The following is a 12,656-nucleotide window of genomic DNA, read 5'->3' as shown; positions in this document are numbered from 1 at the left end:
AGAGATCACAGCAGAAGAATAAAGAAAATACACAATGGATCGGCGATAACATACTGCTTCTGTCTCTGTCTCCCCTTCCCCCCAGTCTCTCTCTCTCTCTCTCTCTCACACACACACACACACACACACACACACACACACACACACACACACACACACACACAGTGGTTACTGTCCCCCTTGAGCAAGGGGACGGGTGTGTGCGTGTGTGTAGGTCACAGCCTTGCCCTTAGATCGGACTATATGAGCTCTCAGCTCCCTTCCGGGAGGGTAAAAGCTGACAATCACGACCATCAAGTGATCCTGACCGACCCGGTGAATTACACACACACACACACACACACACACACACACACACACACCACTCTCCTCCTCTTCTCTCCCTCTTCTCAAGCCTCACCTTAAACTTTGACTCCAGGTTGCCCCTCTTGTCCAGGAACGCCCTCCTGAATGCCACCTCACTCATGAACCTCCAGTACACCCCCACCAGGTTCACGCACACGAGCACGCCCACGTTCACGCCCATCTGTCGTGGTGGGCGTGAGATTAATGTAGTGTGGGAAAGGCCGTTCAGATGACGATGATGATGATGATGATCAGGGGTTGAGAGTCAAGAGAGGATTAGGGTGTAAGTGATAATGTGTTCTGATACGTGTGGGGGGAGGTGGGGTCGGTTTGGGGTTCAGACAAATGTGAGGGTTTGAAAGAAACTGGGTTAAGCTGTGGGTGAAGTGGGGTATAATCGTAGCTGAGAATAAGGTGAGGGTGGAATAGGTGTTTGTGTGATGATGATGTGAGTTTGGCTGAACGTATGGTGAAGGATGTGGGGGGTTAGGTAGAATAGACTGATATAGGGGATTAGGGTGAGAATGGCAAGGGTGAGGTTTGGCTGAGATGATAATGGACTTTGACTGGGGTTGGATGTGAGACTGATATGTTAGGTTGATACTGAAGAGGAGGGTTAGAGTGAGGTTTGATTAAGTTGATAATGGGCTTTGGCTGGGATTGTATGTCAGATTGATGTGAGGTTAAGGTGTGGTGAGACGAAAGTTGGGAGTTAGGGTGAGGCTTGTTAGGGTAAGTCTGGTTAGGGTGAGGTTTGATCAAGATAATAGACTTTGGCTAGGGGGGAACGAAATATTGATGTGAGATTCAGCTACATCCGAGACCGAAGCAGGGTGAGGTTGTGTTAAGGATTCTTACCCTGGTGGCGATGTGTGCTCCGGTGGACTGTGGGTGGTCATTGGCGAGGGCGTAGTAGCTGAGGCCGAGGTCCCCTAGAGAGAGACTGAGGGCGATGACGGTCACCTGCCACTTGCGAGGGATAGGCAGAAACACGTACACCACCAGCAGCAGGTACACCATGTTGCCGTACTGTGGAGGGTTAGGAAGGGGGATAAGTAGGGGTTAGAATGGGGGATAGGGGTTAGGAAGGGAGATGGTAGGGGTTGGGAAGGCATTAGTAGTCAGTACACAACCAGTAGCAGATACACCAGGTTGCCGTTTGGGGAGGGTCGGTTAGGAAAGGGGATTTGTAGGGTTTTGAAATGGTGCTAGCAGGGATTAGGAAGGACGTTAATAGGGGTTGGCAAAGATTACTAGGGAGACTCGCAGTGTAATCAGACATCATAGGCACTAATGCAATACGAAGTGGACCGTCGGATCTCTAATCTTGCACATGTTCTGCATGCGCTGGGAGCCATCGTGTATGATGCTATGCGGGTAGAGTTTTGGCCTGACAGCTCAGACATCATACTTTCGGCCGATGGACTGTAATATGTAACCCATCGCCTTAGAAATATAATGCCTTCACGTCCTTTACTCGAAATTTTGCCGTTGAAATGGTAATTTAAATAGGATGATGCAAGAGATGGCGATGCCGTGCCTAAACTTTTACCATGACTCCTGGTCTTGATCTACACTAATCTGCACCAAAATCTCATTACTTTTTCCCACACGCACACTGTATATTCCAGCTTTGATGGAAATTAGATCTGGCCTTCATGAGGTTATTGAATACACATATACATAAGAATCCGACGCAATCGCAATAGGTATACCTTCACCGTCATTAGAAATAATTAAGGCCAAATTTCACTTGTTACTTTACGAAGAAGGTGGACCTACGAATTTCACTATAGACACGCGTGCCTAGCTTCCCTATGCCTGTGGGCTCCATTGGATTAGTGTTCAGTCATTTACACAGTCTCTGAAGCGTGTCAAAGCCTAATGAGATCTCGCTCAGCCTAATTAATTTCAGTCAGTCGAGTTAGATTCTCACTTCTTTATTTCGGAACCCCTGGATATAAACGATCTATTAATATTAAATATTCATTATGTTGTCGTAAAGGGGGCGTCTGTTAGGAAGGGGTCAGTATAGGGATTAGGAAGAGTGTGAGTGAATAAACTGTAAACTTCGTCCACATTATCTTGAACGACTGTCTGTTACTGAGAAAAGCTTGAGTGTGTGTTATCAGCCGCTGGCGCCTCCAGTGCATAATGCAGTTGCCCCATGTTTACCTGCACATTTAGTGACAACTCGTATCCATTTTTGTGGCTTCAGTGAAAGTAAAGATGGTAGTGAATGTCAAACTGGTACTGTTGTAAGGTGCGTTGACTGCATGTCTTTTGATCTGTCGCTCGGTGCACCGAGTATTTTATTCAGGCTAACATCAGACGATTTTCTTTTGCAGAGAGAATCTCAGCTGTCAAAACGCCAAAACTTCTTTTGCTTAAACCCTTCACTGCTGTTAACGCACCATTTTTTAAAAATCTAGGCTATTAAGAGGCGTATTTAGTCAGCTGAGAGAAACTCTAGCAGTCAAAGAATAGGAACAATGAATACAGCATCGTAATACAGAAGAAAAGATGTTGGTCACAGTACACAGTCAGGAGTGCTACCGAGGATAAAAAACCACCAACGTGTCTAGTAGTCCATGTGAGAAGCTGACAGCCTTGGCGCCTGAGATGGAATTTGCATGACAGTCGTCATCTCTGATTGATAATAGCTGATACTTGTGTATGATAATGTGGGAGAGACCTTGACTGCACCTTCTCAGCCTCACGCAGTTGTTATTTAGGTATATTATTATGGATCATTTCGGAGGATTTTTTTTTTCCCCAAAGAATATCACCTGATGGTAGCAAGAAAATTAAAACAATATAGGACATAGGATTGAAAGGATTAACGCTCACCGAACACTTTGAATACTCATACTGATTATACTTAAATTTTACTTATTGTTATCAGGCAATGTTTGTCGTTCTAAACAGATTCGCATACCGAATTTTGCTCTTTGCAACTACTTTCATCAATATTAGTACATACTGGCAGCCAGGATTTCGAAGGCAAGGAGGCTGAATGAGTGTGTGATCTGTTTCACTATGCATAGTGTTTCATTGCGTTTTTACTTTCATGATGTGTCTTTGTCTTTTGAGGTAGAAGTCAGGGTTGGAATAATGATAATGATGGTGGTGGTGGTGGTGATGCAGAGATTTGCAGATATTATGATTTATACAAATATCATATGTTTATGTCAGACTTACTAAATACCTCTCCGTAATTAATTTTAATCACTTCACTTCTTTGACGTATTTTTTCGATAATATTGCAACCTTTTGACGATTTTATTCAGTTTAAGAGCGATTTGGCAGACTGGGGGGGTTTAATGTAGCCTTCATTAACCCTTCCATTCCTGGAAGCTCTACCTAATTAAATCGTAGGGTGGCAGCCTAATTTAAAATGAAAAAGAAAACATCACCTTGCTGAAGGAATTAATATTTCTTCAGCTTAATTGTGAAGTGTTTGGCAGCTTAAAGGGTGAGAGGCAAACGTATATACAGATAATCTTAAGTCTGGAAGAGTGTACAAATACAGGTACGACCCTCTTCCCGCCCTCTTGCCCACTCACCTTGATATCCCTGAACTGGTCCCCCTTGAAACCATTCTCCTGGAAGTAAACGGTGAGGGCGACCTCCGTGGTGAAAAGGGTCAGCACCACCAGGCCCGAGATGACGATGTGGAGCCTGGGGAACTGCCTGAAGGTGTCCTCATTGTACACGTAGATTAGCAGGGAGACGCACACCAGGATGTTGGCGCCGTGCCCTGTTATTTCGGCGGTTAGTTCCTCCCGCTGACCACCATTGGACTGCCGGTATGGAATTTGGGTGATTAAGCAGGGATTTGGGTGATTAGGTAAGTACTGGGTTAATTATGTAACTACTGGGTCAGTTATGTAAATACTGTTTCAGTTAGGTAGGGATTTGGGTGATTTATATTGGGACTTGGGTAATGGGATTGGATGTGAGGAAATGAGTAATGAAGAGTGGAATAAGGGAGAACAAAATTGGGAGTTTCGGTGGTTAGATGGGGACTGGAAAGGAATTGGGTGCAGATGAAGAGCGTAGCAGAGGATGATGATATGGGGTAACTGGATTAGTGTCGGAAAACGTTTAGGGTTAGTGACTGGAGGATCCGATATAGACTAAGGGAGTAGTTGTGGCAGATGAGAAAAAGAAATCTTACTAGGGATTAGATGATGGCTGGATGAATAGCAGGGGATTTAGAGGTTAATTATAAGGGGGCTGGGTTATTGGTTTTGGTAGGGCATTGGATAGTGACTGATTAAATGACTGAGAGACAAATTAAACACGTAGACTGAACAGTGATTGGGTTAGTGGCTGTGTTAGGCGATTTGTACGAGGAGACTGAATGGTGGCTAGAGTAATGATTTATTAGAAGATTCGTACAAGGGCAATGGAAGGTAGCTGAGTTACTGGCTTTTAAGACCTATACAAAGAGGTAATTGCGTTAGAGGATTTGTATAAGGGAATTAGATGGCGATTTAATTAAGAACAGAGGAGATTCATAGATTTAGGGAATTCGAGTAGAGAATTTTATAAGAGGATTGACTGATGAATGGGCCATGATGGACAACATGTAGTGGATCCGCATAATAATGGTAGTTATGGTCATTCTGGGGTGGCGGTGATATGTCTACGGGTAGTACGCTCACCGGTGAAATAAAGGTTTGTAGCACCTCTTCCCTTGTGATTTATTTGCTCTCTTCATCTTAGTATTCTCTTGCTTGCCTTTGACGTGTTTTTATCATTGACATTTTTGGTACAAATATCGCAGACAAGAATATTAACATGCCACACGCAGAAATAAATTGGTAAAGAAAAGGTGCTCGTATACCTCTGCAGCTGACCAAAATACGGCCGTGTGTCTGAAGATTAACCCTTAGACTGAAGTGAGGTTCTGTGGTCTGTATTTGATTGCCCGCTGTGGGTTTGGAATAAAATACAAAGTTCTTAATTATTAGCCAAAACGTTAATCTTTATACATATTTTTTCAGTTTTTTTATTTTCTACGCTTCTTATGAACTTAGTAAAATCGTCCGTCATTAGTTTAAAAAGAGATGCAATGTAGGTAATTCGGAGCCAAAGAGTTGAAGTGTTTGTGTTATGGTGAGACCAGAGGCTGTGGTGTGGTTGTGGTATGCGGTAGTTATTGATTGTAATTGGTTAACTGATAACGATACTGATAGGTGTAAGTTTCCATTTTGAGATAAGGGAAGTCACAGGGTGTAGTAGTTGTAGTAGTGATGATGATAGCGATACTAAGTCAATGGTTTTCATGATGGAAGTTGAAGTACAGATAACATGAATAAAGGATCGCTTATCTGTACACCTTGAGTTTGCAGACATCTTTTATTTTAATCAAGATACTGCCAGACGATTTTTTTTTTTTTCCACCCTGAGGATGATCTAGTCATTGGGTTAATGAAAGCTGTGTCTAACCCCCATAGCTCGGCAAGTTCGACCTAAGCAGAAATATATATGACGTCCTCAGGCTGAAGAAGTTAATGAAGGAGGTTTTAAGTTATGATTGAGATGGTAATGGCCTGTGCTGATAATGACAGTAGTTATAGTGACGATGATAACAACAGTCAGTATTCGTAAACTTTTCGCCACGAGGGTCTTATTAATTTTATACAGTTCTTGTTACCATCGTTTCATCCAAAGTCATCGTATGGAAGAGAATGATGGATTTTGATTCAAACACCTTCACTGCGTTGAGTTTTTCGCAAGATGAATAAGATCGTCTGACGGGAGCAAGAATTTTATAAAGAATGGATTAATTATCATACTTCCAGTAGCCGGCAGTGAGAGCATTAGCTCTGCTTGGCTGACATAACGACTGATGATGTCAAGAGGCTGGATACCTCATGGTTCTGACGGCGTCGATTAAGTTGGGCTGCCTTTGGTCCTTGCCCTTATATGCAAACCTTTTGCAAACCTGTGGTGGGATATCGATTACTACTTATATTAGTCCATCCATGGATGGAAGAATAGATGCAGAAGTGAAGTTTAAAATAAATGAAGTAGGAAAGGTGCTGGGAGGAATGAAAAAAGTGTTTAGATGTCGTTCGCTTAGAATGGATGTAAAGAGAAGGCTGTATGAGGGTGTTGTGGTACCGACTGCGTTATATGGGGCTGAAACATGGAATATAGGTGTAGCAGAGAGGAAAAGTTTGAATGTAATGGAGATGAGGTGTCTGAGGAGTATGTGTGGAGTGACGCGTATGGATCGAGTGCGAAATGATGAAGTGAGAAGGAGAACTGGAGTTGTTCGGGAGATGGCTGGTAGAGTTGAGCAGAGGGTGTTGCGATGGTTTGGGCATATGGAGAGGATGGATAATGAGCGATTGGTGAAAAAGATAACTAGATCTGATGTGAGAGGTGTAAGGCTGAGAGGAAGACCACGAATAGGATGGATGGACAGTGTGAAGAGAGCGCTGGATGCGAGAGGGATGTCTGTTGAGCAAGGAAGAGTGGCTGTGCGTGACAGAAATAAATGGAGAGAAATTGTGAATGAATAAGTGATGACGCAGCGCTGAGGGGATATTCTCCCGCATTTGGTCTGATCAGCTAGTCAGGTCAGGTGCGGGTAAGGGGATGGGTCTGTTATGATGTGGCAGGGGTAAACCAGTTCTGCTGTCGGGCCCTGCTGCGGATGTCACTGATTGCATTGCCAGTTGACCCTTGTGCGGTGTGGTGCGGTGAGGATCTGTCCGTTCTCCCCTTTGGGGCTAAGATGCGAATGAATGTGTTTGAATGGATGAGTAAATGGGGAGTGTGTCGTCTTGTCTCGGCTACCTCCCTTTCCTTGGGGGAAGCAGCCTAGGTATATAGATAGATAGACTTATATTAGTGAAGAGATCCGGAACAACACTAGGCATACTGTGGATCGGCCATACCGACCATTGCGACAGTGATAATGATGATGGTGATAAGCTTTGTGATGTAAAAGATGGTAGTAATACTGATGCATGACGTTAGGGGTGACGTCATCATTTTGATGTACGAGATATTAGACTCTACGAAAATCTGCCTGCTACTTGTGCGTAGCCTAAGCTAGATGCACTGAGTTACACGGTTAGCCATGCATCACTTCACAAACCACCTATGGGCTTTAGTGTGTAGGACTAGCGCCATACTACCCTCTTCTCAATATATCCCATTATTTAGATATGATATAAGAATATGGAACAGTTTCTTATAATATACAAAATTAATTAGTAAACGAATCGCCCCATGTTAGCCTACATGTACGAATGAGGAGCCGACATCTGATTGGAAGCAAGTAGAAGTATGGCTGAGATCATGCGAGATGGAGGAAGAGAATAACGGTGAACCGGAAGGTCTGTATTTGCAGTAAGTGAGTAAGCATGAGCAAGTTGGTAAGCGAGTGGATATACCATTGGAAGAACGGGTAGGGTAATGCTGAGAGTGAGGGTGCGAAATGGAGGAGAAAGTACAGATAGTAGTATTATGAGCCTAAATATCTGTGAGTAAGTGAGAACGAGTAGGGTCTTGGCGAGGATTGACAGTATGAGGTGGAGTAGGAGGTAAACGAGTAGAAAAATAATGAGTCTGAAGATGTATATGAACAGTTGGGCATACCACTGTGGATTTGTGAGTGTACATACCAGAGTGAGTATGAGCAGGACGATGGCAAGGATTGAGAGTGCGAGTTGGAGGAGGAGGTAGACGAGTAACATGGCATGGTGGAGGCGCAGCTGGTACTTCTCGAACAAGTCCTCCAGGTCCTTGATGTGGAACCGCTCCTGGAGAAAGGGTGAGGGTGAGGAAGTTTAGGTTTGTGTGTGTGTGTGTGTGTGTGTGTGTGTGTGTGTGTGTGTGTGTGTGTGTGTGTGTGTGTGTGTGTGTGTGTGTGTGACTTCTAACACTAGGAGACAGAAACACAGATGAAAAAGTATTGAAAGACCGCTGTCAGTCGATATAATCTGCCTTGAGTAAAGATTTAGCCGATAAGATTGGGCCGGGGATAGAAGCCTGGTTAACTGTAAAGGTGAAAAATAACACTTAATCCGATTATCGAGTCACAGGAATATCCATTCTCTTTGATACAACCACGTGGTGATAAGAATAACAATACTCTGTTCACTTTAACTACACGTAAAATTGCCATCTCTTCTTCTTGAATGTAGAGCTATAGCAAAGAATTAACATTAGAATTTGGTGGCAGTCACAAGAGATTTCATGGAAAGGATGTAGAGCCGTAGTATTGAGTTATTTGCCATTGAGCCACGGGAAAGACATTGCAAGAGGTCGAAGAGGAGGAAGATCTGCAAATGGAGCAACAAGAATATACTAAAGACACAATGATGCTACATGAATTACTGTGAACCATTTCGTTACGATGACGTCTTTTCTGTTTGCTTCCTGCTGCCCCCAGAACTTAGAACATCTCAGTGATGAAGGTGTCAGTGGGTTATATCTAATCCTCCCACTTGGAAAGAACTCTCCTGAACTGATAACATCGATTGGGTATGGAAGGAATAATGACAGACGTTACTGAACTTAAGGGATATGACTTTTGGTAAGAGCAAAAGGTCTGAAATATCGTAGGCTGTGTTCGGGAAATAACTGGATTGTCTGTGAGTATTGGTTATATTTTATCAGACGTGATCAATCCAGCCGTTACAATACAGTACATACATGCGTACAAACACATACATTTGAGACTCATGTGACACGACATACACTTATCTTTCATATTTTCTGGTGTGCAGAAGGCTTAGAACATGACTTTTTTGGGGGAGGGGGAAATAAATCACCTATAATCCCAAGTGCTTTAAATGCAGTGATTCCAGGCATCTTGGATGAACCAGTCTAAAATTTGACTTTCTTCATGGTCATTTTTTTTTTCTTTTTTTTTTTGAAGGAACAAATTTTGCATTTTTTTTTTCAATGAAAGTAATAATAATTACTAGGATCACATTTGTAGCAGAATGCTGTGGCGTGCTGAATATTACTCAGCTTTCAAATTACATGATAAATAAAAAAATCGAGTGACGTGATGTGTACCTGAAGAGTAAGTATGGTGCATTTGTTGCAACATGATGAAAATCCCTAACTCCTATTTAGCTCAGTTACTGGGCCGTCGTTATTATGGCTCATCGAAGTTCAGTCAACCACGATGTATTTAAATTATGGCAGTGGGCCACTGAGTTTCATCATATGGAGGGGCTTTGTCATGGGTAGCGCCGCGTAGATTGTGTGCCCGCCGCCAGGGGCGCAGGGCTGCACTGAAGATGTTTATGTGCTACACCCAACCACGGCCTTCTCAAACAGAAGGCTGTGACCCGACGCCCACGTCTTTTGAAATAGGGCCGATGAATTGGAAAATATAGCGCCATGGTCCACTGCGCAGCTAAAATATAGTGTCATGGCCCACTGCTCAGCTTATGTAAGCAACAGGGAAACAGAAACAGAACTAAGAACAGTGTTCCAAGAAGCGACGAGTGCGGGTGTTTCACTGTGGCGGTCAAAGTCATACGCTCGCTCTGAGATAGCCCATTCTTACTATGGAGCTCAGTGGAGTGGACGAGTACCGATATATGAAAACAAACCGGGTTTAGTGTCGAAAATTACATGATAATAGATGGCACAGAATGACATGGTGTGCCTTGAAAGTTTCCCAGTCTCAGACACGACATAAATGGATAACGGAATTATTTGCTGGCCACGAGAAAACCGAGATGAAAGTACAATGACGTTAAAACGAACGGAATTTCTGTTTTACTTTATGCTTGAATTTTATGAATATGGTATATTCAGGGATGGCTCTCAGCACACCATCCAGCACATCATCCTTCGCTTATTGGCTCTCAGTCGAGAAGCTTGTACAGGTATATCCAGACGCTACTCACGTTTGAACATGCCCATAAATGGCACATAGTCAGTCCTTGTGGTAGGTAGTAAAGGAAGTTTGTTAAGCTGCGACATGGTACTACTGTATTATTGTGCCGTCACGTGGTTCTGTTTGCTGGTGGAAAAGATGTTGTGGTAATGTATGATGGTGAACGAATTTGAATTGACGCGATTAGACTGGTCGTGACATCATTATTGTGGTGATAGCAGAGGTAGCAGCAACACACACACACACACACACACACACACACACACACACACACACACACACACACACACACTGACAGGATGAGATTAAAAAAAAAAACGTACAGAAATACAAGATAACAGTACAGTATACTGTACTGACAAGGTGTTGGCATAACAAAAATGAGACTCATAACAGCCAAAGGTAAAATGGATTACAGTGATTGTTGGATATAAGGAAAGAACTAGTCAGGGCAAAATGATCACCACGTAAGAGCAACAGAATGTAATAATAATTCATTATTCATTCTGACTTTTTCTACCTAGGCTTTGTGTGAAGAGAAAAATATACTTTAATAATAATAATAATAATTATAATAATAATTATAATGATAATAATAAAAATAACACCCACCCTGAGGTAACTCCACGACCAGTTCCTGTCATCTGTTGTGGCTGAGAGTGGTTCCTTGATGAAGGCCGAGGCTGTGGACTGCCGGCGCTGCTGCAGGGAGGAGAGGGAGTTGCGGGCCATCACCTCGAAGGGGCTGGTGGCGTCGGCTGAGCTCCTGGGAGAGTCGTCGAAGGTGCCGGACGTGAGGCTGCCCCGACCATTGACGTCGACAGCCCCGCCTCCCTCCACACCTCCACCCGCCGCCTCCGATACCTCGACCTCACCTAAGACCGACTCTCTGCAGACAAAGAACTTATCATTATCGTCCTGCCTTCGTTTCGCATCATATGAGGTCGGAAGGAACTTAAAAACTACAAAAGATAAAGGGGAAGTAAGGGCAGCCGAGCAGTTTTAGTGAAACATGCCGGCACAGCTTTATTCTCAGCTTCTACCCAGAGATACTGTGTTTACAGCAAAGTGGCATGGCAAGCATTTTGAAGACTAAAGTTGCTTTACAAGCGTTCTGAAGACTACAATTGCTTTACAAGCATTCCGAAGACTAAAGTCGCTTCACAAGCTTTCCGAAGACTAAAACCGTTTTACAAGCATTCTGGAGACCATTTTGGGGTGCAGCCTTGTTGTGTACGGTGCAGTTCCTCACAGATTTCGTTTTTTTATCTGTATGATTTTGGAATTTATCTTTTGAAAAAACCTGTCACCTGATTAAAATAATTTAGTGCCAGTAAAGAACTTAAACTGGTCCAAACCAACGGAAGATACGGTACCGTAACTGGTTTGCTTCATCGGGTTCCATTTCTCTTATTCTCTCATGCATTCTCTACTGTTCTGGCCACATTTCCTCCCTAATATTTCCTCTTAGTCTTCTTTATGAAGTGTTCCTTTTGTTCTTCAAATATTGCATTCTACTTCTAACTCCTCTACCTCCCACCAATACCTTTTCCTCCCAGTACCTTCCCTTCTAACATAATATCTTTTCTTCTTCCAGCACTCCTCTTCTACAGAACACCTTTTCTATCATCACTTTTTATGTTCTTTCGTCGTCCTTGTATGTTGTCCTCTTATAACACCGCCCTCTCCTTTTTCTCAGTATTTTTTTTTTTTCGTTCATCCCAGACCTTAGTCATATCACTTAAATGTTTCTTTAGGCAAAACATAACAACGTGGCTAAAGAGAGCAGTTATAAGGTACCGGTAGCAGTTTTTCCAATGATAAAATTGATGAACATTTGTATATTGTGGCTGATGACCCACGATTAACCTCTTCATTGTAAGGGGTCGGTCCTCTGCGGTGAATATAATCGTTTGGTGATAGCAAGAATGCATTTAAACAGACATTATTGTACTGTGAACGTTGATAAAGATTGACTCTAAGTCCTTCACTGCCTGACCACCCCCGAGCTGATAAAATAATCTTGTTGTATGAAGTGAAATACTGAAGACGTTAGAGTATATTAGCTCATTCTCTTTATGACATAAATCTTCTTACTAATAGTGTTAATGAAAGTCTTTAACGCCTGTCCTTCGTGCTTGGAGGTATTAACAGGGACGTGGATGTACACCAACCGTTGCTTTTCGTATTAAGGGGAAACGTTTAGGTGCTTTCATTGTCAGTCATATATATATATATATATATATATATATATATATATATATATATATATATGTGTGTGTGTGTGTGTGTGTGTGTGTGTGTGTGTGTGTGTGTGTGTGTGTGTGTGAATTATTCTTTACCCCCAGAGTACTATCCACACATGTAACATTAAGCTCCTTCTCTGTAATGCATATTTTCGCCATCTAGTTCTTCATCTGTCCCC

General features: G+C 42.8%; 1 protein-coding gene across 1 annotated transcript in view; it reads right to left on the bottom strand.

Annotated features, from left to right (window-relative positions):
- LOC145406761 (adenylate cyclase type 2-like) overlaps positions 1-12,656 on the bottom strand; it is a 95,604-nt gene that overhangs the window by 36,068 nt on the left and 46,880 nt on the right. Inside the window, exons 2-7 of the mRNA XM_080277858.1 lie at positions 10,844-11,120; positions 7,991-8,132; positions 5,803-5,810; positions 3,912-4,127; positions 1,204-1,374; positions 401-526 (exon numbers count right to left, since the gene is read on the bottom strand). Coding sequence (XP_080133984.1) covers positions 401-526; positions 1,204-1,374; positions 3,912-4,127; positions 5,803-5,810; positions 7,991-8,132; positions 10,844-11,120 — 940 coding nt within the window. The remainder of the gene's footprint in view (positions 1-400; positions 527-1,203; positions 1,375-3,911; positions 4,128-5,802; positions 5,811-7,990; positions 8,133-10,843; positions 11,121-12,656) is intronic.

Source organism: Coenobita brevimanus, chromosome 71 (genome assembly GCF_032717465.1).
Source record: "Coenobita brevimanus isolate Jiangsu-jjx chromosome 71, ASM3271746v2, whole genome shotgun sequence".
Taxonomy (NCBI): domain Eukaryota; kingdom Metazoa; phylum Arthropoda; class Malacostraca; order Decapoda; family Coenobitidae; genus Coenobita; species Coenobita brevimanus.
This window is presented reverse-complemented; position numbering and strand designations above follow the sequence as displayed.